Source organism: Pleurodeles waltl, chromosome 11 (genome assembly GCF_031143425.1).
Source record: "Pleurodeles waltl isolate 20211129_DDA chromosome 11, aPleWal1.hap1.20221129, whole genome shotgun sequence".
In the NCBI taxonomy this organism is placed as follows: Eukaryota; Metazoa; Chordata; class Amphibia; order Caudata; family Salamandridae; genus Pleurodeles; species Pleurodeles waltl.
The window spans coordinates 945,383,921-945,411,735 of NC_090450.1; the positions used below are offsets into that span (position 1 = coordinate 945,383,921).

Sequence of the window (27,815 nt, forward strand, 5' to 3'; positions counted from 1 at the left end):
GTGTATTAGAAGAGCAGGAGTACCAACGAGCCCTAGAGGAAGGAGAGCTAGAGGACTCGGGTGATGGGCTGCGTGGACTGGAGTCGGCCAGTGGGCTGGACACTTCCCCTGAGTGGGACCTTTCGTCCCCGGGGGAATATACTGAGGAGGCTGCTTCCTTTCATGCAGTGGTACGGAAGGCAGCTAGTTTTTTGGACCTGCCTTTGCCGGTGGTGGAGGCAAAACAAAACCTTTTAACAGAGGTGTTACATCCGGCCTCAGCCGCGGCGGAGCCTCTGTTACCATTTAATGACGCTCTGCTGGATCCGGTGTTAGAGGTGTGGAAGAGGCCGGCATCTTCCCCAGCAGTTCACAGAGCCGTGGCCAGGAGGTATCGGACGGCTCCAACTGACCCTGGTTTCCTATCTAGGCACCCTACGCCGGAGAGCTTGGTGGTGCAGGCCTCCTGTTCGTCCAAATCAGCGCCTGGTTCTTTTCCGACGGTGCCTGGGGACAGAGATTCAAAGAAGCTAGAGGCGCAGTCGAAGAAGATTTTTTCGTCCTGCAGTCTGGCGTTAAAAGCCACCAATGCAACCTGTATCCTGGGGAGGTATATTCATGCTCTGATGGATGACATTTCCTCTTCGTTTACAGAGCTTCCCCAGGGTCTTTTGGATCTTGTCTCAAATGCCCAGGCTGCTGCGACCCAAATTATCCAGACGGGACTGGATACCACCGACTCGGTAGCCAGGGCAATGGGCACAACTGTGGTGGCAAGGAGACAGGCCTGGCTCCGTAACTCGGGCTTTTCGGCAGATGTACAGTCCACATTGTTGGATCTCCCGTTTGATGGGGACAAACTGTTTGGAGCTAAGGCTGATTCGGCCTTGGAACGTTTTAAGGAAAGCAGGGCCACGGCTAAGTCGTTAGGGCTCCAAGCTCCTTCTTCCACGGCCTCTTCCAGATTCTTCAGGAGGTTTCGTGGATTTGGGCGTGGCTCTTCCTCCTCTTCCTTTCGGAGGAGATATCAGCAACCTGCTTCTTCCCATCCCTATAGATCTTTCAGGGGGAGAGGTAGGGTCCGCACCAGAGGAGACTCTCAGCAGCACTCTGCCTCTTCCTCATCCTCTGGCGGGGTGCAGCAGGGGAAGCAGCCTTAGGCTTCCACCATTTCCCACTCACTCCTCTCCTGTAGGGGGAAGATTACAGCATTTTCTCACCAAATGGAAGACTGTTACATCGGACACTTGGGTTCTCAGTGTTGTGGGAAAAGGCTACACCCTTCCCTTTCGGGAGTTCCCGCCCCTCATCCCGCCCCGCCCTTCGTATTGTTCAGAAGAACACCTCCAGTTGCTAGAACAGGAGGTGCAAGTCCTCCTTTCAAAGGGCGCGGTGGAGTTGGTCCCGGAGCAGGAAAGGGGTCGAGGAGTTTACTCAAGGTATTTCCTGATTCCCAAGAAGGATGGTCGTTTGAGACCAATTCTGGACCTGAGGATCTTGAATTGGTTCCTCAAGCAGGAAAAGTTCAAGATGCTGACCCTAGCACAGGTGCTTTTGGCGTTGAACATGGAAGACTGGATGGTGTCTGTCGACTTGCAGGATGCTTACTTTCATATCCCGATACTCAAGTCACACAGGAAGTATCTCCGGTTTGTGGTGGGATCGCAACACTATCAGTTTGCGGTCCTTCCGTTTGGTCTTACTTCAGCACCTCGAGTCTTCACGAAGGTGATGTCGTTGGTTGCGGCAGAACTCAGAAGGAAGGGGATAGCAGTATTCCCTTACTTGGACGACTGGTTGATCAAAGCCAAGTCCCCGGAGCTTGTGTCGCATCATCTGCAGTCAACAACCCAGTTGTTGTTCGACCTGGGTTTTTCGGTGAATGAGCCCAAATCTCACCTAGAGCCCTCTCAGCGCCTCCTGTTTATAGGGGCAGTACTGGATACAACATTGGGTCGGGCCTTTCCTCCGCCTCAGCGGATTCAAGATATTCAGGATTTGGTTCCAATGTTTCAAAATGGAGCGGTAGTTCCAGTCCTCAAGGTCCTTCGTCTGCTCGGTCTTTTTGCCTCCTGCATTCTGTTGGTCACGCATGCTCGCTGGCACATGAGGGCTCTTCAGTGGTGCCTCCGAAGGCAGTGGTCTCAACACAGAGGGGATCTAGAGGGTACTGTCAAGATCTCCAGAGATGCTGCTGTGGATTTGAAGTGGTGGATTGCAAGCAACAATCTTTCACAAGGAAAGCCGTTCCAGCAGTCGCCACCAGTGGCCACAGTCATAACGGATGCTTCCACTCTAGGGTGGGGAGCTCATCTGGGGGATCTGGAGATCAAAGGTCTTTGGTCTCCAGAGGAACAGATGTTTCACATCAATCTGTTAGAGTTACGGGCTGTACGTCTGGCTCTCAAGGCCTTCCTCCCTTCCCTTCGTGGTCAGTCGGTACAGGTCCTAACGGACAATACTACCACGATGTGGTACATAAACAAGCAGGGAGGAGTGGGGTCGTACCTTCTCTGCAGAGAAGCTCTTCGACTATGGTCCTGGGCAAAGGACCATCGGATTTGCTTGATAGCAAACCATCTGGCCGGAGTTTTGAACGTGCGTGCGGACAGTCTCAGTCGCCACTTCTCGGCAGACCACGAGTGGCGTCTCCATCCAGATCAAGTCCGTTTAATCTTCCAGAGGTGGGGGTTTCCTCGGGTAGATCTGTTCGCCACTCGAGAGAACGCGCGTTGTCCGTTGTTCTGCAGCCTTCAGTATCCGATGCAGGGAGCGTTGGGGGACGCGTTTCAAATAACCTGGTGCGGCCAGTTGCTTTACGCGTTTCCTCCCATACCCTTGATTCCTCGAGTATTGAGGAAGATTCGCCAGGACCGGGCTCTAGTCATCCTAATAGCTCCGGATTGGCCAAGGAGGGTATGGTATTCCGACCTTCTCCAACTCTCAATGTGCCCGCCGCTCCGTCTCCCTTTCAGGGCAGACCTCCTCTCGCAGTCGCAGGGGCAGGTTCTACACCCCAACCTCCAGAGTCTGCACCTACATGCCTGGAGATTGAACGGGGCAACCTGAGTTCCTTCTCTCTCCCGCCTGAGGTAGTGGATGTTATATTAGCGGCCAGGCGACACTCCACTAAATCTATCTACGCTAATAGGTGGTCTAAATTTGTTGCGTGGTGTGGAGAGAGGCAGATTGATCCTTTGCATGCTCATCTATCGGACGTTTTGTCTTTTGCTCTGTCTCTGGCGCAGAAAGGTTGTGCAGTGGCTACCATTAAGGGTTATTTATCGGCCTTGTCAGCCTTCATATGTCTTCCAGACCAACCATCTTTATTTAAATCCCCTATTGTTATCAGATTCTTGAAAGGTCTTCTAAATCAATATCCTCCAAAGCCATTCGTTATGCCGCAATGGGATTTGTCCTTGGTCCTGACTTTCCTTATGGGGTCCCCTTTTGAACCTATGCATTCTTGCCCCTTGAGGTATTTGGTTTTAAAAACAGTCTTCCTGATAGCTATAACATCAGCAAGGAGAGTGAGTGAGTTGCAGGCCTTATCAGTAAAGCCCCCTTATACAACTTTTTATGGGGATAAGGTGGTGTTGAGGACCAAGGCTGCTTTCCTCCCGAAGGTTGTTTCACCCTTCCATTTGGCTCAGGCAATTACTTTGTCCACGTTCTATCCTCCGCCTCATCCTTCCAAAGAGGAAGAAAGACTGCACCGTCTGGATCCAAAGAGAGCGTTGAGCTTCTTTATTGATAGAACAAAGGATTTCAGGCTGGAGGATCAGCTGTTTATTGGATACGTGGGCAAGAGGAGAGGAAAGGCAGTCCACAAGAGAACACTATCCAGGTGGGTTGTTCTTTGCATTAAAATATGTTACTCTTTGGCAAAGAAGGATCCTCCTGAGGGCATTAGAGCTCATTCCACCAGAGCTAAGTCGGCCACTTCGGCCTTGGCCAGGGGTGTTCCTGTGGTCGACATCTGCAAGGCCGCAACTTGGTCGTCCCTTCACACTTTTGCAAAACATTACTGTTTGGATTCTGAGGTTAGAAGGGACGGCCATTTTGCACGGTCAGTGCTGCAGGATTTCTTGGTTTGACCATTTAGGCACCCACCGCCGGGCGTGGTACTGCTTTGGGACTCTATTCATGAGGTGAGGAATCCACAGGTAGTTGTATCCATCAGAAGAACGAGTTACTTACCTTCGGTAACGACTTTTCTGGTGGATACATTAGCTACCTGTGGATTCCTCACGGTCCCACCCGCCTCCCCGTTGCCTTTCTGGTCTTACCAAGTAATCCTTGAGTGCGCTCCTCTTGGTCTTTGAGGGTGCAATAGATGTGTATATAATATATTTATATATATGTATATATGTATATATCTTTGTGTATATACTTGGTGTGTGTATATATTTTAAAAAGAGAGAGTTTTATATATATATTTATATAAAAAGATTTACAGTTATTCATACAATGTTGTGTATTTTTACAATATAATGGGATGTTGCCTTGCTCTTTCATTGCATTGCCTGGTTGTTCTCATGCACGTAAAAAATGATTGGTACTGACGTCCGCACGTCGTCGAGGACCTCTTATTGCCTGTATGACGTCAGACGGCGTCGCGTGGGCTAGAGTGACGTCCTCGTCGACGTGCAGAGACTAGTAAGAAGATTTCCGTCGAATGCTGGCGCCATGGGAGTATTCATGAGGTGAGGAATCCACAGGTAGCTAATGTATCCACCAGAAAAGTCGTTACCGAAGGTAAGTAACTCGTTCATCTCAGCCTTGGTGGTCTTCACAATCTGATGCTTTTAAGCACTCTACATATCAAAACATTTTTCCCTACACTTTTGCCATTAACCATTTTATGACATGCAGATATTGCATATCTATAACCGTTAATGGTTCTGTAACTTAGTCCTCTGTCAAACTGTTCCACCAGGAAATTTACCACATCTACTATAGGGGCTTCCACGGGATCCACGTTCCTCTCCATGCACCAACATACCCAGGTTTTCCACATTCCCTTATACCTGTTCCTGGGCCCCAGACCCCTCAATGAGCTCTGCAGCTCTTCCTGAAAGGCCTGATATTTCTGAAGATCTCCTGATATTTTCCATGCAAGAAGTCTTGATGTCCCTGACTGTACAAGAAGATGTTCCTCTCCATCTGCATCCTTCAGATGACCTTCTGAAGCTGGAAGAAACAATGGCATGTCACATGCGAGTTCCAAAGTCTTGGGGAACCACGCCTGTGAGATCCAAAACGGAGTTACTAGAACAAGGAAGCATTCTTTCCTCCTCACTTTCTGAAGAACCCCCTGAATTCCACATCTGAAGAAAGGCATTCACAGCTAGAGCTCCTGGATCTGACATCCAACTGTAACATTTCTTGAGTTGAAGCGTTTTTCTGCTCGCAAAAAGGCCTATATGTAAGGGACCCCAAGATTGTGAAATTTTCTTTAAGCAATCCTTGTCGAGCTTTCAATCGATGTAATTGCTCAAAAACCTAAAATTCCAATCTGCAAAGACATCTGCCTTCCCAGGCAGATCTTTCACTTGTAGACTAGTTTTGTCTTCTTAGCAGAACAACCAAAGCTTCTTGGTCAATTCCACTAGGTCTAAATATTTCATTTGTCCCATGCAACTTAAATAAGCAACAGTAGAAACATTGTCCATCTTCATCAGTACAGCACTGCCTTGCAGACCAGGTCTGAAACTCTTAAGGGCATAAAGACCAGCAGTTAATTCTAAATACTTTGCGGTGTGACGTCTCTGCATTTGCCCATGGTCCGCTAGTCTCCTGTAGACCCAAATGTGCACCCCAACCATACAAGCTTGCATCTGTATCTAGGATAGAATCTGGTGAAGAACCAAGTATTGCCCAACCGTTCCAGGCTTCTAAATTCTCTACCCACTAAGTCAGTTCCATCTTTGCCACTGGATCCAAAAATGCCCTGTCCCCATACCATAAGCCTTTCCGAAGTGCCCTTACTTTTATTCTCTGCAGAGCACAATAGTGTAAGGGACCCAGAAAGATTGCTTGAACGGAGGATGAAAGAAGACCCAATAGTTTCAGCAGTTCTTTCAACTGAAGAGTAAATGATTCTTGTGTGAAGGCATACCTCATTTCCTTTCTTATCTTGCAAATCTTTTTTAATGGAAGGAGTAAGAGCCAATTGACAGTGTTTGTTGTAAAGCTCTAAAACTCCAAAGTATGAGAGGCAACAAGAATTGACTTTTCTTTGTTTACAATGAAGCCCAGACTTACCAGAAGTGACATAACCATGCCCAAATCTTTGAAAAGTTGAGTTTGGCATTCAGACATGATCAGTATATCGTCCAGATAGATGATCATACATACACCTCACTCTCTTAGGAAGGATGCTACTGCTCTCATTACCTTGGTAAAACACCATGATGCAGAAGAGATACCGAAGGAAAGTGAACAAAACTGAAAAAGGCGATTCTCTCAAATGAACTGAAGTTAAGGTTGGCATTCTTCAGACATGTGGATGGTAAAATACACATCCTTTAGATCTAATTTCACTAACCGATCTTTTTTTAATAACATGTCCCTTAAAAGATGGATCCCTTCCATCTTGAAATGTCTGTAAACTAAAAAAGTTGAAATTCCTCAGATTGATGGCAGGCCTCCATCCCTTCTCCTTTTTCTTCACCAGAAAAAGAGTACTGACGAATACCTTACGTTCCAAGCTTACCTCTATAATCGGACCTTCTTCCTGCATAGATTTTACCTTCTCGTCTACCACTTTCTTTTGGTCTACGGTCAAAGACAATTCTCTTGGAGAGAAATTTTGGAATGGAGTTCAGGTAAAATCTATTTTGAAACCTCCGACGGTTTCCAAAACTCATGGGTCTTGGATTATGCTTTCCTACACATGGATAAAACATTTGAGACGACCTCCCACTTTTTCCCGGGAAAAAGAAAAAGAGAAGTGATTGTATTCTCCCAGATAACCTAAGGATCATTGTCCTCTAGTCTTGCCTCCTCTGGCACGTTGATACTACCCTCTTTGTGGGTAAAAGGCAGCATGCACAGACAGTTGATATCCTATGCCTCTTTGCCTGTAGAAATAAGATTGGGACCTTCGAAGACCTCGGCTGGCCGAAAGTCCTCTGCTGCTGATCCGATCAAAAACACGGGGTGAAAATCTTGTGCATATTTGATTGTGCCTTGTCCAAGGCTGTAAAAGTTGAAATGTATTTTCCCAATGCTTTAACCATATCTTCCCCAAAGAGAAGACCTCTTGGATTCTCAGATGCCTCCTTTTCTGCCAGATCTCCCAATATGGGGTTTATTCGCACAGGACTGCTTTGGGTCTCTCTGTGTTCAATGCTGCGTTTGCATTGCCCACAAAACCATGGCCCTCTGGCTACATCCGTGTAGAAGATCCAGATCTACCTGTATGTTCTTAAAGTATGCCTCTTCCGACACATCGATGATTCTGGCCAAAGGACCAAGAAGGTCCAGTAGATTGTCCTGACTCAACTTGAGGGACTTCTCAATTCCCTTCCTTGGGTCTTTGCCCATATTGAACAAAAAGGTGATGAGTTCAGGATATAAGTTTAGTGTGAGGCAAGCTTTTTCACGAATCACGGGCCTCGAACATTCTGCCTTAAGTAGATTTCTCAACTCATTTTCCAGAGAGTATCTGATGCATTTCTTAATAAAGTTACCAAGATGCTGGAGCAGCCACCACTCGGCACTTCTTGGATGTTTAATGCTATGGAGAGAGAACACCTCTTCCCCAAGATGATTCATAATAACATCCTTAGAACATGAAGGATATGTATTTTCAGAAAGAAGTTAATTATCTTCTGAAAGGAGGCCATTATCAACTGAAAATCCTTCATCAGTATCCAGAATGTACTCATGTGTGTCCATCTCATCCTTGTCCTTTACAAACTAAAAATGTTGAGACTCCTAAGATTGTGTCTCATAGTTCACCAATGTCTTTTGTGTCTCATTGGACACTTCTTTTTTCTGTGCTGAATAGGGCACCCATCCTTTTTGAGGTGCTGAGACCTCTCATGTTGTTTGAGGTGCTCAGACCTACCCCGCCCCCCCATGTCTTTGGAGGAACTGATCCCTCCTCAATGTCTTTTGTTTTTCTCTTTTTCTTGCCCACCTTCGCCCCTATGTCCAGATCTGTTCCCAATGTTTGTAAAGACTCTATCCCTGAAGCTCTGCTATCTCTCTTTCTAGGTAAGACTTGCCCGACAGCTTCGCGTACACAACTACACATTTCAGATTGTATTACCTTCCGAATAGTTTCCTCATTAATTTTCTTTCAGACCACATAATAGGCTTGTTGTCTTTATCTGTAGACATTTTAGTTGTAAATATGGCAAAAACTAAAAGATTTATAAGTCCGAATAATATACCACCTCTTCTTGTGAAAAAGCTAGCGAGCCAAGGGAGTGATAGAATATTTCCAAAGTTCACCCAGCTAAGCAGTTGCCGAGCGCACAGGTGAATCCAAATACACTGTAACTGTCAACTGACGTGGTGTTGACAGTTACAACATCCCATATGTGTACATGAATCAGCCTTTAAGATAGGTTTTTCCCCAAACTAAAATAAAGCACAAATATCTCATTGGAACAGTATGTACCGTTGCCCAACGCATTTCTTAAATTTCACTCTGCGCATTTATGCATGAAGCCGGCATCTGCTTTATAGTACAAGTGGCCACACAACCTCGGGCGACCAAAACAAAATGAGTCTGCCGTCGGGATTAAGCCTGCAACTGTAACAGTATCCGACTGCTACGCGTCACCTGAACGGACAAACGCGGTCCCAACCTCGGGCGGCCAAACAACAACACAAGTCAGCCGCCTGACATCGACATAGTCTGTCTTTCTCCAAAGTGTGCCTCCCACTGCAAGATTTACATGCTCCTCTCTCCTGATCAAATCGGGTTTATCATGAACAAGCAATGCACTCTCCCAAATCTCGTGCGGACTCTCCAATCATAAAAAAATTTGGTTTTAAACACATAGAACACAAACATTACACCCAAATGATCAAGGGCCAGATATAGCATCATCCTGGTTTGCATTTCCTAAATAGCGATTTTGAAGAAATCGTTATTTAAGAAATGCAAAATGGTATGTATGAAAATTGCGATTCGGCAATTTATTAAAAGTCCCAATCGCTATTACCGAATCGCAATTAGGGAATGGGACTCCATTCATCCAATGATTTTGCATTACCTAATTTGCGAATTCCTATTAGGAATTCGCAAATTAGGTAATGCAAACCCCAGGGTGCTGGGGGCCTAAGGCCCCCTTTGATGCACCCCCAAAAAATATTTGTGGCCATGTAAAGCGCACACATGCCCAACGGGCATGTGTGCGCTACATGTCATTTTTAAAAATGCATTTGTAATGCATTTTTTAAAAATCGCACATGCTTACCACCAAACTTGAGTTTGTGGTAATTGAATTTCCTAAATGCCAAATTCGCATTTAGGAAATGCATGATACATGTGAATAGGTAATCGCAAATAGGTATTCCCTATTTGCGATTACCTATTTAGGGAATCGCAATTTTAAGGAATCGCTATTTTTGCGGTTCCTTAAAATTGCACTGCGAATTTCTTTCATAAATCATGAAAGGCGATTTTGCATTTGCAAACAGTGGAAGTTTGTGATTCGCATAGTTTGCGAATGCAAAATCCTTTGATACATCTGGCCCTAAATGCCTAAAACGTTAAGAGATGTTTCTATATATTGGAAACTGAATTAGAAAGCCCAATACCGTTTATATTAACAATTATCACATAGTCTAACAAATCAAATATGTAAAAGAAAAACAGGCTAATTAAAAGCAGTATAAAGAATAAGAGCAGGTGCTATTTATCTGAGTAGCAGTATTTAAGAGGCAGATCTCTATGTGCATAGACTATACGTTGCTAATGTTCTATTCTAGATTGACTTTGTTTATGATGTAATGTCTTTCAAGTGCTGCATGTAGTTTCATTGAAGGATAAATACATAATGGTAGCCTCTGTTCTTGTATTGAAATCTCTGGGTGCTACCCAAGTAGGGGGACCATGTGGATGAGGCCTGACTGTGCGGATGAGACCTGACTGTGCGGACCCTGCAGATGAGGTTGAGATGCAGACTTTCCGGTTGAGACCTGAGATGGTGGCCATCCGGGAAGAGCATGTAACTGGAACCCTTTAGTAGGGCCTGAGGCTGGGACCGCGCAAGTGGGGGATATAAGGTGGAGACCCTGCAGGTGCTTCCTGAGACTACGATCCTGTGTTTGTTCACTAAATGAAATGGATGGCTTGAGAGTTCTACCACAGGGATGGTGTAGTAATCCTGCTATGGTGATGGCCTTGGAGTTATGCAATGAGGATTGCATAAAAGCTCTGTTGTGGTGATGGCGTGAGAGTTCTGCTGTAAGTCTGTTTTGGGAGAATTTGCACAGTGATGGTGTGGGAGTTCGGCTGTGAGACTGATGTAGGCTTTCTGCTCTGTAGGTGGTGTAGAGGAGGTATGCTATATATGGTGTAGGAGGCATGTTATGAGGCTGGTATGAGAGGTGGGATGTTGTGAGTTCTGCTTCATAACTAGTACAGCAAGTATGTTATGAGGATGGTGGTTGTACGAGGTAAATGGTACTTATGGTTTCATGGTGTTGGTGATCTCCTGTAAGGACGGTGCTGAAGGTCTTCTGTAGGGAAGGTGCAGAAGTTCTGCTGTGACATGGAGTAGAGGTCTGCTATGGGAATGGTTTGGGAATTCTGAATTGGGGATGTTGTACGTTCTGCTATGTAGATAGTCTATAAGTGCTGCTATGAGAATAGGTTAGAGGTTCTGCAGTGAGTGGTATGTTAGAGTTCTGCATTGAGGAGGGCCAGGAGTTCTGCTGGGGGATGGCATTGTAGGTCTGCAGTGAAGATTACACTGGGGTTCTGCATTGAGTTCTGCTGTAGGATGGGGTGGTCTGCATTGAGCTTTACATAGGAGCTCTGCATTACGATGACCAAGGAAATCTGCAGTGAGCTGGTGTTGGAGTTCTGCAGTGAGGATTACATGACAATTCTGCATTAAGGCACACAAGAGATCTTGTATGGGATGGCGTGGGAGTTCTGCAGTGAGCATTACATGAGAGGTCTGCATTGAGGTGGCTCAGAAGATCTGCTGTGGAATGATGTGGATGCTGTGCATCAAGGTGCCTCAGTGGTTCTGCTGTGGGATAATGTGGGAGTTCCGCAGTGAGGATTACATGGGAGTTCTGCATTGAGGTGGCCCAAGAGATCTGCTGTGGGATAGTGTGGGAGTTCTGCAGTGAGGATTACATGGGAGATCCACTTTAAGGCGTCCCAAGAGATCTGTTGTGGGATGGGTTGGAACTTCTGCAGTGAGCTTTACATGGGAGGTCAGCATTAAGGTGGCTTTGGTGTTCTGCTGTGGATGGTGTGGGAGTTCTGCAGCAGAGTGGCTTGGGAATTGCATCATGGTGATGGTATGTGGCTTCTGCTCAGGAGCTGGTTTCTCTTAAGGGATGGTGGAAGCGTTTTTTGTGAAGGATTGTATTGCAGTGGTGGTTGAATGCATTGCACTTCAGGAGGTCTTCCCTATGGAGGCAGTGGAGGAGACATGAATGTTTCTTGTTACAGTTGTGACTGTGGGTGGTTCCTTGACAAAGTAGGTGTGGAGTAGTGTATAACTGCTGTTAATGTGGGAGGTCCCACTGTATGAAATGTGATGGATCTCAGCCTTTGAGGTTATGTGGTTTTATCAAAGCATCTGCAGAGTGAGCTGTGGATGTATGAGGAAAGGTGAAACCAGCCCTAGTGCCTCTCCTAACATGAAGGTCTTCAGTAAAGTGTGGGATGAACGCCCCAGGTGTTGGGGATGGGAAACGTAAAAAGCACTTTGAGGCTTGGTGTTGGAGCACTAACTACTGGACAAGTTGTAAAGCATGTAATATAATGGAATAGCACAGGTGATCTGGCTGTACAGCGGTCATATGGGAGCACCAGTGGGAGCCAGTGTGGTTGGTTTTGCTGGACATATTAGTGAAGGGGCCCTGGCTATTGAGTATGATTTGATAACTGTTAACTTTCAAAGAGTTATCTATTTCGCATTAGGGAAATGATGACCTCTTTTCCTAGAACATTATCTCCTTACATAATAGGAATCTATCCCCCTCCCCTCACCCCCACCAACTGCACACGCCCTCGCTTCCTAACAAAACTACCACAAGGTAAAAATCATGAATCTTACCTCAGTCAAGAGTTGTCCTTAATCAACGATCTGCTACTTTTTAGTTAAATCCTTGCTCTACAAATAACATTAAATACTTATATTCCAAAGTTCTGTCTGAACAGCATCTTTCGTGAATGTTGGCCACGGTCTATGGTTAAGTGAAATTGACAGGGGTGGTCAAAGGGTTGTTGTCTTTGTAGTGTGGTGTTAGACAGCCCTATGGATCTGGCATAAAACCTGCTCATTGTGAAAGATGTGTAGGCAGCAAAGTGAGGAAGTGAGCTATAAGCACTTTCTGTCAAGGTCGTCACTGGGTCAGAGACGGGTCTTTTCCTGAGCTCTGCATTCCTCTTTCAAGTTCTGAGTACTTTGATCATGACCGCGATAAGTGCTTTAAAATCAACTAACATACGCCTGATATACATAAATCATTATGTATCGGGGCTATCTTTCATTACCTCACTCACCTGCAGTTTTCTGCTCAAAAAATGTTTCCCCCTGTTGGTGATGAGGTTGAGGACCATCCAAGAGTACATGCTATTAACACACACCTCTACTCTACTCATCATTCTCTTACACATCACTCCCCTCTCCCCGCAGGTCCCCCAGGTTAGAATGTTGGTGGGTGGGTACAAGTTAATTTGTGAGTCACAATTCATGTGGGATTGGCCAGCAAGAGTTGTATATCTGTTCAGGATTTATAACTTTTTTTTTTCACGCAGGCCAGCCAGTTGGGAGTTTACCGAGCCTTTGTAGACAACTACGAGGTAGCTATGGAAACAGCAGAGAAGTGTTGCCAAGCCAATTGCCAATTTGCTGAAATCTCTGAGGTAAAGCATTCTATGTTCTCAGTGCTACACATAAATCCCCTGAGGCCTTGGTTGTAAGTAAACCTGTTGATAATAGCTCTGTAGGAGTGTGGGATATGGTGGTCCTAGAGTGCACAGATATTTCAGACTCCTGTCCTAAATCTAATTGTGCTAGAATTGTTGCAGTGTTTCCTCTTTTCCATTTTGGCAAATATGATGGTATTCAAGGTGATGAGATGATTGTGTTAGGCAAATGTCTTATACCATGGTACTGAGGGTCATCCCTAGTCGCACATCTCATGGTCCTGGAGGAGCTAAGATATTTGCTTTGTGTCTGTCACTTCTTGGTGCAGGAATGCAGTGAGATGTTTCCATCCTACCCAGGTTTTATTCCTCATGGTGGTGGAGGGACGGTGATTCTAGGATGGAAGTCTGAAGTTCTAAGCTTAAAAATAAAGCCTAAAAATATAAAATACAGAAACCAAACGTTTGGATGTTATAGTTTGAAATGTTAACATCTGATGAAGGAGGTGGAATTTTCTGTGCCTCCAGATTCTTACATATGATGATTAATGGCATAATGAGATGGGTCAGGTCTTTCCATGTATTACACTGAGAAGTAGTCAATGTACCATGATATTTCACAACTATTTGTGGCTTATACCTGCTTTTGTTCTTTTTCAGAATCTGAAGGCCAGAAACGTAAGGGATCCCAAAGAACAAATGACCAAGAACTCATTAGAGAGTGAGTGTTCCCCTAAGATTAATGCTTCATTTCATGGTATAGAAGCTAAGTGTCATGTGCATTCAGTATCTTTTTATGATGGAGTAGGAATTAGCAATATTTGTTTTTAACATTGGTTAAAAGTGTGGGATGTGTGTTGTGGGAGAAGTAGGGCTCAGCAGAAACATGAAGTAGATGATGGAGACAGAGACAGGGATGTTGATTTACTTAGTCCATTCCTAACTTCTTACTAGTGTCAGTTTAATATTGAGTGAATCTGTAGTCGGTCATCGTAGTTTGAAATGAAGAGACTCCGTTTCTATTGCTGTCTTTCTGGCAGTCCGCGTCTCTTTGATGTGTAGGTGTATTCCTGCAGTCTGTCTTGGTCGGTGGGTTGACCATGCCGTCTGCTTTGATTGGTGGGGGGGTACCTCCACTGTCAATATTTCTTGGTTGAAAGGTGATGTCTCTGCAGTTAGTCTGCTTTGGTTTGATGGCAGTGCCCCCTGTAGTTATTTGGTTTTGTTTGGGTGACAATGCCCCTCCAATCTGCCATTGTTGGCAGTGCCTTTGCGGTCTGATTAGGATAAGTAACAGAATCGTAGACAGGTCATCTGTCTTGGATCAGCCACAGTGCCACTGTTGTCAGTCTGCCCTTGGTGGGTGGCAGCATCCCTTCCTATTGTCTTATTTGGTTGAAGGCACCCCTGGAGTTTATCTTAGTCGAGTGGCAGTGCTTCGGCATTATGTTGTATATGGGTTGTAGAAAACTCTGCAGTTTTCTTTTCTTGATTGGATGGAAGTCAGATTGTCCTGGTTGGTTGGCAGGGCAATTCATAGATGAAGCAGCACTGAAAGACACCAATAGTCTGTACATTCCTTGTGGAGAAATCAAAGGCCACAGCAGATGTTGCTTCAGTGAAGAGGTTGGTTTTGCTGCTTCTTGTGATCTGTTTGTGAGAAGGTAGCCTCTTTCTAGCCTTGTTACCCCCACTTTTGGCCTGTTTGTGAGTGTATGTCAGGGTGTTTGTCACTGTTTTCACTGTCTCACTGGGATCCTGATAGCCAGGCCTCAGTGCTCATAGTGAAAACACTATGGTTTCAGTATGTTTGTTATGTGTCACTGGGATCCTGCTGGTCAGGACCCCAGTGCTCATAGGTTTGTGGCCTATATGTATGTGTCACTGGGACCCTGTCACACAGGGCCCCAGTGCTCATAGGTGTGCATGTATATGTTCCCTGTGTGGTGCTTAACTGTCTCACTGAGGCTCTGCTAACCAGAACCTCAGTGGTTATGCTCTCTCATTACTTTCAAATTGTCACTAACAGGCTAGTGACCAATTTTACCAATTTACATTGGCTTACTGGAACACCCTTATAATCCCCTAGTATATGGTACTGAGGTACCCAGGGTATTGGGGTTCCAGGAGATCCCTATGGGCTGCAGCATTTCTTTTGCCACCCATAGGGAGCTCTGACAATTCTTACACAGGCCTGCCACTGCAGCCTGAGTGAAATAACGTCCACGTTATTTCACAGCCATTTTACACTGCACTTAAGTAACTTATAAGTCACCTATATGTCTAACCTTTACCTGGTAAAGGTTAGGAGCAAAGTTACTTAGTGTAAGGGCACCCTGGCACTAGCCAAGGTGCCCCCACATTGTTCAGAGCCAATTCCCTGAACTTTGTGAGTGCGGGGACACCATTACACGCGTGCACTACATATAGGTCACTACCTATATGTAGCTTCACAATGGTAACTCCGAATATGGCCATGTAACATGTCTATGATCATGGAATTGCCCCCTCTATGCCATCCTGGCATAGTTGGCACAATCCCATGATCCCAGTGGTCTGTAGCACAGACCCTGGTACTGCCAAACTGCCCTTCCTGGGGTTTCACTGCAGCTGCTGCTGCTGCCAACCCCTCAGACAGGCAGCTGCCCTCCTGGGGTCCAGCCAGGCCTGGCCCAGGATGGCAGAACAAAGAACTTCCTCTGAGAGAGGGTGTGACACCCTCTCCCTTTGGAAAATGGTGTGAAGGCAGGGGAGGAGTAGCCTCCCCCAGCCTCTGGAAATGCTTTGTTGGGCACAGAGGTGCCCAATTCTGCATAAGCCAGTCTACACCGGTTCAGGGACCCCTTAGCCCCTGCTCTGGCGCGAAACTGGACAAAGGAAAGGGGAGTGACCACTCCCCTGACCTGCACCTCCCCTGGGAGGTGTCCAGAGCTCCTCCAGTGTGCTCCAGACCTCTGCCAGCTTGGAAACAGAGGTGCTGCTGGCACACTGGACTGCTCTGAGTGGCCAGTGCCATCAGGTGACGTCATAGACTCCTGCTGATAGGCTCCTTCAGGTGTTAGTAGCCTATCCTCTCTCCTAGGTAGCCAAACCCTCTTTTCTGGCTATTTAGGGTCTCTGTCTCTGGGGAAACTGCAGATAACGAATGCATGAGCTCAGCCGAGTTCCTCTGCATCTCTCTCTTCACCTTCTGATAAGGAAACGACTGCTGACCGCGCTGGAAGCCTGCAAACCTGCAACATAGTAGCAAAGACGACTACTGCAACTCTGTAACGCTGATCCTGCCGCCTTCTCGACTGTTTTCCTGCTTGTGCATGCTGTGGGGGTAGCCTGCCTCCTCTCTGCACCAGAAGCTCCGACGGAATCTTCCCCCTGCAACCGCAGGCACCAAAAAGCTGCATTACCGGTCCCTTGGGTCTCCTCTCAGCACGACGAGCGAGGTCCCTCGAATCCAGTGACTCTGTCCAAGTGACCCCCACAGTCCAGTGACTCTTCAGCCCAAGTTTGGTGGAGGTAAGTCCTTGCCTCACCTCGCTGGGCTGCATTGCTGGGAACCGCGACTTTGCAGCTACTCCGGCCCCTGTGCACTTCCGGCGGAAATCCTTTGTGCACAGCCAAGCCGGGGTCCACGGCACTCTAACCTGCATTGCACGACTTTCTAAGTTGGTCTCCGGCGACGTGGGACTCCTTTGTGCAACTTCGGCGAGCACCGTTTCACGCATCCTCGTAGTGCCTGTTTCTGGCACTTCTCCGGGTGCTACCTGCTTCAGTGAGGGCTCTTTGTCTTGCTCGACGTCCCCTCTCTCTTCAGGTCCAATTTGCGACCTCCTGGTCCCTCCTGGGCCCCAGCAGCGTCCAAAAACGCCAAACGCACGATTTGCAGCTAGCAAGGCTTGTTGGCGTTCTCCCGGCGGGAAAACACTTCTACACGACTCTCCAAGGCGAGAGGGATCCGTCCACCAAAGGGGAAGTCTCTAGCCCTTTTCGTTCCTGCAGAAACCTCAGCTTCTTCTGTCCAGTCGAAGCTTCTTTGCACCCGCAGCTGGCATTTCCTGGGCATCTGCCCATCTCCGACTTGCTTGTGACTTTTGGACTTGGTCCCCTTGTTCCACAGGTACCCTAGATTGGAAATCCACAGTTGTTGCATTGCTGGTTTGTGTCTTTCCTGCATTATTCCTCTAACACGACTATTTTGTCCTTAGGGGAACTTTAGTGCACTTTGCACTCACTTTTCAGGGTCTTGGGGAGGGTTATTTTTCTAACTCTCACTATTTTCTAATAGTCCCAGCGACCCTCTACAAGGTCACATAGGTTTGGGGTCCATTCGTGGTTCGCATTCCACTTTTGGAGTATATGGTTTGTGTTGCCCCTATCCCTATGTTTCCCCATTGCATCCTATTGTAACTATACATTGTTTGCACTGTTTTCTAAGACTATACTGCATATTTTTGCTATTGTGTATATATATCTTGTGTATATTTCCTATCCTCTCACTGAGGGTACACTCTAAGATACTTTGGCATATTGTCATAAAAATAAAGTACCTTTATTTTTAGTATAACTGTGTATTGTGTTTTCTTATGATATTGTGCATATGACACTAAGTGGTACTGTAGTAGCTTCACACGTCTCCTAGTTCAGCCTAAGCTGCTCTGCTAAGCTACCATTATCTATCAGCCTAAGCTGCTAGACACCCTATACACTAATAAGGGATAACTGGGCCTGGTGTAAGGTGCAAGTACCCCTTGGTACTCACTACAAGCCAGTCCAGCCTCCTACACTGTTCCATTGAAAGTAATACTTTTCCGTTGAGTGGATAATAGGTGGTTTCAGGTGCATTGTGTCACCAAAAGCCAGAAAGATTCCCAGGTGAAGTTCCTGAAGATCAGGAATGAATTGTACTCGAGGATGAGGCGGGCCCGTGGACTTCACTCTTTTCACAGATCATTGATGTACCTTGCCTCCTAATTGAAATAGCAATATTTAGCTTTGCCGTTGCCCCTAAAATTATATCTCTAAAAGCTGTCAAACATCAAATGGGAACTGTCATTGATGGAAGCATAAATGTCTCTATTTGCATCCGGACATGTGCGGCACCCTCTTTGTATGAGTAAATGTAGATGTAGTTTTGGATGCCTGTAAATCCTCAAGATGATCTGTTCCTTCTCCTTTTAGTCTTCGATCTCCTTAGATCTGGAGAAGATCTGGGCTCATGACCTAGATCAGCTTGAGCATCCCAATGCAACCTGTTGCAGTTAAAATGCAACTTGCACATTTCAAGCCTTGAGGACTCCGGCACCGTGTTTAGTGGAGCCGGTAGTCCTTTAGGGAAGGTATTTTCCTCACTCGTCTCCACTACAAGTGCATTAGTCTCGGCCATTTTTCCTTCCGGGGGGATCCTGGTGGTTCCAGCTAGAGCCGCCATTTTCTTTGGACTAGCGGTCTAGCTATTTCCTCCCAGGCCTATAAATGAGCCCCTGGAAGAAAATGCGCGCAGCGGGCACACCGGTCTGCGCCCGGCAGGGTCCAGGGTTCAGGAATAACACGACTGTAAACCCTGAAAGAATAGTCTATTCAAGAGACTTTCTCCTAGCCCTTAATAAAGAGAAAGGAAATTTGGGTCATTGCCTGCCCTATTCTAATTCCTCAGGGAGGAGACATAATCCTCGCCAATCAACTCTACAGCATTCATCTCCTTTAAACACAAGAAAGGTTAAGGAACAAGTTAACAAATTAATGTTATTAAACTGTCGCTCCCTACCAGCACATAAATTACATATTTCCTCGCTATTAAATGAATACAAGCCAGACGTTCTGTTTTTAACAGAAACCTGACTATCGGAGGGCCCTGATGTGATTATGGCGATGCCCCCTAATTACTCAATTTTGCGTCTAGACAGATCCCTGGGCAGAGTAGGAGGGATTGGAATGATTTATAAAGACTCAATTCAATGTCCTAACCACTTCCCCCCCCATTCCTGAATGCGAAGGTTTGGCCTTCTCACTGGCAATAGACGCTACTTTCACTTTCTCTGGTATTTTAATATACCGGCCTCCTGGCCCCTATGGGAAGTTCCTTGAAGCTCTACCAGAGAGTGTAGCAGTCTTTGCCTGCAAACACTCCAATTGTACTATCTTGGGGGATTTCAACATACATGCCGAGGATCTTCAGAATAACTCCGTCAGAGGGCTTCTGGGGAATCTAGCAGCCTTAGACCTCTCACAGTTTATATCTGGCCCCATACATCTTAGAGGACATACACTTGATCTAGTCTTCAGCAACCTGGCCAACATAGTAGCTGAGGTCCCCCTTCCCTTGGCCTGGATGGACCATTTTTTAATCACATTGACTTTTCGGACTCCTCTCTCCTCAGTCCTCCACCCTCATGGCCATTTAACTATTCGTCAGTGATCAAGGCTGAACTAGAAAGACTGGATAGACACTCTTACGAATCTGCAGGCTATATCATTCCTATCCTACACCGCAGATAGCTTTCATAAATGGATCTACCAATCCTTAGACATCGTACTACCTACTAAGATCATTACCAAGACTAATCGCCAAAAGAAATCTCCCTGGTTTTCCCTCATCTATTGCGTTTAAAAAAAGAATGCAAGCTGATGGAGAGGAAATGGAGGAACTCATATGACCTTGGCCTACATTTTTTTTATAGAGACCTGACTCGATCTTTTCATTTAGAAATCAAAGCGGCTCAGTCATCCTACTATACCGCTAGGTTTGAACAGTCCTCCCACTCCCCTAAAGAGATCTTTTCAATCGTCAAGGAAATGACTCAGTCTCCCTCTGACAAAATTATGACTGAAGGCTCTAAGGAACACAGCAATGAACTAGCCTGCTTCTTTCAAAAGAAAATATCTGATATTCAGGCAACCTTTCTTAATAACTCTACCAAAGTGGATAGGGCGGTCCCGTACACTGACGATCAAATCTCTTGAATCCTATTTTCAGCCTTTCAGCCTATTAGCAAGGATTTGGTGGATAAGTACCTTCGTACTATAAAATCTGGGTCCCCTTTGGATCCATTCCCTCCTTCTACCTTAGCCTCAGGATCTGATGTCGTTACGCCGGTTTTGACTAAGATTCTTAACGACTCTTTGTCCTCTGGACACATTCCCCATCATTGGAAACATGCTGTGGTCAAGCCCCTGTTAAAAAAAAAAAAAACAATCTTGAAACAACATCACTCGGCAATTACAGACCAATTGTGCAGAATTACTCAAAGGGGTTTTGAAGGCATCTGCCTTAAAGGGCTGTCATAATTTCTTGATCTGAGGACATTTCAAGTCCTGGATCAGACATACTATTCAGATATCTTCTCCCTGACGTGGTGTTCCACAGGGTTTGTTACTGAGTCCTACACTTTTTAACACTTATATGGCCTTGTTGGCAAAGACTGTGGAACCCTCTGAGTTATCACTAATTTCCTATGCTGACGATACTCAATTGGTCTTTTCTTTTTTTACTGACAGTAATTTGAAATCTGCCGTCCTCTCTTCATGCCTGTCGGATATTGCTGGTTGGATGGCTGAAAGCAAATTAAAATTAAATGATGAAAAAACAGAGGTCATGCTGGTAGGGAATTCTCTGTGTGTGCAGTCCCCTACGTTAGCCCCGGCAAGACTAAACAACCTCCCCCGCCTAAAGATATCATTTAAAGCTTAGGTTTTTGGTTGGACACACAACTTACAATGGGATGCCATGCAAAGAATCTAGCCTCCTCTTGTGTAAGGAAATGCCTCCTTGGCATGGTTACCCCCTGACTTTTTGCCTTTGCTGATGCTATGTTTTGAATTGAAAGTGTGCTGAGGCCTGCTAACCAGGCCCCAGCACCAGTGTTCTTTCCCTAACCTGTACTTTTGTATCCACAATTGGCACACCCTGGCATCCAGATAAGTCCCTTGTAAGTGGGACCCCTGGTACCAAGGGCCCTGATGCCAAGGAAGGTCTCTAAGGGCTGCAGCATGTCTTATGCCACCATGGAGACCCCTCACTCAGCACAGACACACTGCTTGCCAGCTTGTGTGTGCTGGTGAGAACAAAACGAGTAGGTCGACATGGCACTCCCCTCAGGGTGCCATGCCAGCCTCTCACTGCCTATACAGGTATAGATAAGTCACCCCTCTAGTAGGCCTTACAGCCCTAAGGCAGGGTGCACTATACCATAGGTGAGGGCACCAGTGCATGAGCACTGTGCCCCTACAGTGTCTAAGCAATACCTTAGACATTGTAAGTGCAGGGTAGCCATAAGAGTATATGGTCTGGGAGTCTGTTTTACACGAACTCCACAGCACCATAATGGCTACACTGAAAACTGGGAAGTTTGGTATCAAACTTCTCAGCACAATAAATGCACACTGATGCCAGTGTACATTTTATTGTAAAATACACCCCAGAGGGCACCTTAGAGGTGCCCCCTGAAACCTTAACCGACTATCTGTGTAGGCTGACTGGTTCCAGCAGCCTGCCACAACCGAGACATGTTGCTGGCCCCATGGGGAGAGTGCCTTTGTCACTCTGAGGCCAGTAACAAAGCCTGCACTGGGTGGAGATGCTAACACCTCCCCCAGGCAGGAGCTGTCACACCTGGCGGTGAGCCTCAAAGGCTCACCCCTTTGTGCCAGCACCGCAGGACACTCCAGCTAGTGGAGTTGCCCGCCCCCTCCGGCCACGGCCCCCACTTTTGGCGGCAAGGCCGGATAAAATAATGAGAATAACAAGGAGGAGTCACTGGCCAGTCAGGACAGCCCCTAAGGTGTCCTGAGCTGAAGTGACTCTAACTTTTAGAAATCCTCCATCTTGCAGATGTAGGATTCCCCAATAGGATTAGGGATGTGACCCCCTCCCCTTGGGAGGAGGCACAAAGAGGGTGTACCCACCCTCAGGGCTAGTAGCCATTGGCTACTAACCCCCCAGACCTAAACACACCCTTAAATTTAGTATTTAAGGGCTTCCCTGAACCTAAGAATTTAGATTCCTGCAACTTACCGAAGAAGACTGCTGAGCTGAAAACCCCTGCAGAAGAAGAAAGAAGACACCAACTGCTTTGGCCCCAGTCCTACCGGCCTGTCTCCTGCCTTCTAAAGAACCCTGCTCCAGCGACGCTTTCTCCAGGACCAGCGACCTCTGAATCCTCAGAGGACTGCCCTGCTTCCAAGAGACCAAGAAACTCCCGAGGACAGCGGTACTGCTCCAAAAAGACTGCAACTTTGTTTCGAAGGATCAGAGTTAAAGACCCCTGCAACTCCCCGCAAGAAGCGTGAGACTTGCAACACTGCACCCGGCGACCCCGACTCGACTGGTGGAGAACCAACACCTCAGGGAGGACCCTCCAGCGACTCCGAGTCCGTGAGTAACCAAAGTTGTCCCCCCTGAGCCCCCACAGCGACGCCTGCAGAGGGAATCCCGAGGCTCCCCCTGACCGCGACTGCCTGAACTCCATTTCCCGACGGCTGGAAAGGACCCTGCACCCGCAGCCCCCAGCACCTAAAGAAACGGAACTCCTGTGCAGGAGTGACCCCCAGGAGGCCCTCTCCCTTGCCCAGGTGGTGGCTACCCCGAGGAGCCCCCCCCCTTGCCTGCCTGCAACGCTGAAAAGATCCCTTGATCTCTCATAAGAAACCATTGAAAACCCGACGCTTGTTTCTACACTGCACCCGGCCGCCCCAGTGCCGCTGAGGGTGTACTTTTTGTGTGGACTTGTGTGTCCCCCGGTGCCCTACAAAACCCCCCTGGTCTGCCCTCCGAAGACGCGGGTACTTACCTGCTGGCAGACCGGAACCGGGGCACCCCCCTCTCTCCATTGCAGCCTATGCGTTTTGGGCACCTCTTTGACCTCTGCACCTGACCGGCCCTGAGCTGCTGGTGTGGTAACTTTGGGGTTGCTCTGAACCCCCAACGGTGGGCTACCTTGGACCCAAACCTGAGACTTGTAAGTGATTTACTTACCTGACAAAAACTAACAAAAACTTACCTCCCCAGGAACTGTGAAAATTGCACTGTGTCCACTTTTAAAACAGCTTATTGTGTTTTATGTAAAAAGTATACATGCTAATGTAATGATTCAAAGTTCCTAAAGTACTTACCTGCAATACCTTTCAAATGAGATATTACATGTAGAAATTGAACCTGTGGTTCTTAAAATAAACTAAGAAAATATATTTTTCTATAACAAAACCTATTGGCTTGGATTTGTCTCTGAGTGTGTGTTCCTCATTTATTGCCTGTGTGTATGTACAACAAATGCTTAACACTACTCCTTTGATAAGCCTACTGCTCGACCACACTACCACAAAATAGAGCATTAGTATTATCTCTTTTTGCCACTATCTTACCTCTAAGGGGAACCCTTGGACTCTGCATACTATTCCTTACTTTGAAATAGTGCATAGAGAGCCAACTTCCTACATCTTGTTTTTATATTTTGAGCACCTGTAGGAAAATCTTCATGTTTCTGCCCTTTTTAGCCAAACGGCTCATTGTTCAGGCACTAATTCTATCTCGGCTGGACTATGGAAACATCTTATTCATGAGTTCTAAATATGTTTTGCAGAGGCTGCAGGTGGTACAGAATGCTGCTGCCCGTCTTTTGATGGGCACTCCTAGACATCTTTCAGCGAAATCCACTCTAGCCTCTCTTCATTGGCTACCTATTGAACAGCGTATAAATTTTAAAGCTGCCTGCTTTGTCCACGAGCTCTTCATAACATATTTCTTAGACAGAATATAACCCCCTACATTCCCCAACGCCTACTCAGATCTTCTTTTGCATCCCTGATTAACATACCACGGTTTAAGAAAGGAAGATGGGGAGGTAGATCTTTTGCCTTTAGGGCAGCCCATCTATGGAACTCTCTTCCATCAGAGCTTCGCTTAGAAGATTCTGAATTCTCTTTTCGTAAACTGTTGAAGACTTTCCTGTTTCCTTTAATGGGTGCCAGCTTTGTCTGCTTAATTTGGTCCTGCATTAGTGCTGGGAAGCCTTCGGGCAGCCACGCACTTTACAGATAACTAAAATAGAAATAGAAATGTCTTATCCCTGGGTATGGTCAGTGTCAACCAACAATTCTAAAGGAGGACTGCAGGCGCCAGAGCCTCAGTCAGTGTATTCTCGGGGTTTGACTGAATCCTCAGCGCTGAGATAGTAGGCAGCTGCAAAGAAGCAGCTTTTAGTGTCATCTCTGCATATCAGTTCAACATGAAGGCCATGTGCTTCCAGATGTTGAAACACTCAATGCCGACCTAAGAGGACTTTAGTGTAGATTGTGTATGGGGGACAATCTTTGGTATTAGGGAAGCCCCATCTCCATCCTTTGAAGGATGGAGAATCCTTTCTGGCACTTTTATTGGAACTTGTACAAAAAAGATCCTAAAGGAGTTCTTGAAAGACTAAGAAGAACCTCAGTCTGGCCTTAATCATATTCCCTTTCTTTGAAAATCTTGTAAACATAATTTTGACATAAAAATAACCTTTAATGGTATATTAGTCTGGAAGAAAAAGACAAAAAAAGTGATATTTCACCTCCACAAGAACTGCAGTTGTCTCTAAATGTCAACATGTGACTCTGGAAAAGGAGAAGATTAAGCTTAAAAAAAAGTCTATCAACAGCAAAGAGCCATTGACGTATGACAAATGAAGCAGGAAAAAGATTGCCAAAGCTGATGTAAATTATGAAAATGCTTTTAAAGATTCTGAGATTCATGTAATATAGAAAAGAAAAAATGAATTGAGATGTCAGCTGCCAGTGCAGTACATTGTGATTGCAAGCGTTCAAGATTGCCATAACGTGGGTGTTCGCTTTCTGCCGTCCAGGATCAGTTGCCCCTATGCTTCTTTTCTTTCATATTTCATTTTACCATATAGTTTGGGTAAGCTGAGAAAACTGCACAGTGGTTCCTTAAATTGATTTCTTGTTGTTTTGTGGAAAAATAAAGAAATTGACACCATGTGGCATATTTAATTTTTCAAATGAAAAATGTTGTCACTAGTTCCACGTACCAGAAAGGTATTCACTATTCATTATCTCATTTAAAAAACACCATGATGGAGAACAAGGATTACAAATATAAAACTGTCTCCTCTTTGATAGACAAAAGGGAAGATTCTCTGTAGTCATCATATTTTGGTTGTGTCGGAATGTGTCCCCTAGAGGTGTTTTCTTGCTGAGCTAAGTGGTACAGGAAATATTGAAAAATAGGTCCCTATTTAGCCTTTTCTCTGTTGATTTGCTTTATATGCAGTGTGCCTTTTCTTTGCTCCGATATGTCGTACAGTTGTGCCTGCCGGTTTTGTAGGTCTGCATAGGTGTGCTGCTTTTCATCAGGGTTTTGCAGCTCTGCTGTGTATTATCTCGAGCCTTTTGTTTTCCTGTGTCTAGATTAGCACTGATTGTCTTGCTCTTGGCGTTGTGTTTCCTCAGATCTGATTGTGAGCACCAGCCTGCTTGTGTACACATATTGTTTGTATGTATGCGTGTCCAGACTTAGTAGATATTGGCAGTGCTGTCATCGGCTCCTCTGTTGTCCTCCCCTCGTTTCTATGATGTGCATTCGGCGTGCCTTCTGGTTTGTAAGCATGTTTGCTGCCTTTAGCTGCAGCATTTCTGACAAACTCTGAAGTTGCATTACTTTTCCTCTGAGTTGTGAGACTGCCAGTTTGTATAACTGAATGCATGTGCTATGCTGTATCTTAATTAATATTGCTTTTGCTGCAGCCGTGCGGTGTTCTCTAATTGGCTCTGATGTGGGAGAGTATGGTTGCTGACTCGGTTGTACACCTATGCGAAACGTGTTTACCTGTTTCTGCTTCATTCCTGTGCTTTTTTTCCCCTTTAGCTTTGCTGTACAAACCTGTGGATCGAGTCACACGGAGCACCCTTGTTCTACATGTAAGCAAATGTTAACTTTACAAATACTTAATGTTTCTGCATAGATGGGCCAAAGGCAGTGATCTACTTCTAAATAATATTTCTATGCTCATAGTTAGATATGGATTTGCCATGTGTCAGGATTCAAGTAACCTAAAACCTCAGTGCGGTAAGTATGCTTGTAATCGACTTTCTGCAGACCAGAGATTTTTGGCATAGCAATCGTCCTACATATTCTGCTGCTTGTAGTTCTGTGGCCTGATATGCAGACCCTGCGAAACTTCCTTCCAATGCATTTTATGTTGTGTATTTTTATCTTATCAAATCAAATCATTAACATTTATAAAGCGCGCTACTCACCCGTGCGGGTCTCAAGGCGCTAGGGGGAAGGGGGTTACTGCTGCTCGAAGAGCCAGGTCTTGTGGAGTCTCCGGAATATCCTACCCGTTTAGAGCCTTTATGATATGCATGTATTAATATGTTCACTAAAAAAACACAGGTTAAAGTGAAGTTATAGTGAGCTTTGGTTATACCATTGTGCAGTTGTGGCTGCCAATTAAAACTGAAAAAAATACTAAAATGTGCAAGCTATGATCAGGACCCCAATCTGTAACTTGTACAACCATCATGCATACCATAACTTGCACATCAAATGTTACCTTAGTCTGAATCCAGTTTTTATTGATGAATACTTTCAACTGCAATGTCCTCGTCATTAGAATATCCCCTGCCGTCAGATTGGATCTGAAGAACTTTTCAGCAATGCTTGCACCAAAACTGATGCAGAGGGGTCCACAGTGACTCTGTGCTACTCTGAAAGGGACAGAGCCGAGCTGCATATGTGCAATACGCCTGTGAACTGATGTTATTTACTTTGTTTCTGTGGCATTTGACATGGATCCGGAGCGCCACTCTCACCTTTTGGCTATTTTCCAAGAGCTCCAAAATGTGCATCATACAGTGTACCAGGGATAATGACACCCCCCCCCCCCAAAAAAAAAAGAAAACTTTAGGTTTGAATCCTTGCAGCGATTGCTGAAAGCATGTCCATCATAGATGTGCACAGCGTGTGCCTTTGGTGTATGGACCCCATCACAAATCAGAGTTATGCAATAAACGTGCCATTAGGTGATCAGGGAGCAGGAGGTGAAACATTGCACAGTCGAACATCAGAAGAGGTCACATTTGAAACAAGTGGCGCTCCAACTTGTAGGGCCTCTTGTGATCTCATTGAAGAAGCTGATCTCATGCAAAGTCCCATACCTGCTTAAAGTCTTCCAGGAAGTCTTGGATGCACCATAAGTGCTAGAAAGCTAAACGGGACTGGCCCTATCCTAACACTTGAAATCAGTCAAAAACTCGCAAATGAAAGTAACATGTTCATCAATTGAAAGATCATAGTCCACAAATGTCTTTTGATGCCGATCCACTCCTGCACCAGTTCCCAATTTCCTCTGGCCATCGTTGACCCCGAAAGAAGTAGCGCCCTTCAAGGGGGCTGTGTTACAGTACTTTCAGATACATATGGCTCTTTCTGGCATGCCTTTGGGCTCCAGGAAGCCACAAGGGCTGCCAGTTGGACTCTGGTTGCTGCCACTTTCTGACCCGGTGCCAGTGTTGGTCCAGACTTCCACTCTGTCTTGAAGGGCACTACAGATTCTCTTGATACTTACCCTGTAACCATCTGTCCATAGATTCACATGCACCCAGCCTCCTCTCCAGAAGCCAGCGATGATCAGACATTTATTTCTCTCTCTTCTTTTACAACGCACGGCACACTCTGTCTTGACACTGCTTCCCAGTTACACTATTTGCCCGCTGAGCAGAAAACAATCTGAAATGGAACCCTTGTACTAGTTCATTGTGTGCC

The 27,815-nt window shown here is 45.9% G+C and overlaps 1 protein-coding gene across 1 annotated transcript in view; it reads left to right on the forward strand.

The window, feature by feature from the left end:
- BCR (BCR activator of RhoGEF and GTPase) overlaps nucleotides 1–27,815 on the forward strand; it is a 356,931-nt gene that overhangs the window by 134,112 nt on the left and 195,004 nt on the right. Inside the window, exons 5-7 of the mRNA XM_069215112.1 lie at nucleotides 12,950–13,057; nucleotides 13,721–13,781; nucleotides 25,914–25,966. Coding sequence (XP_069071213.1) covers nucleotides 12,950–13,057; nucleotides 13,721–13,781; nucleotides 25,914–25,966 — 222 coding nt within the window. The remainder of the gene's footprint in view (nucleotides 1–12,949; nucleotides 13,058–13,720; nucleotides 13,782–25,913; nucleotides 25,967–27,815) is intronic.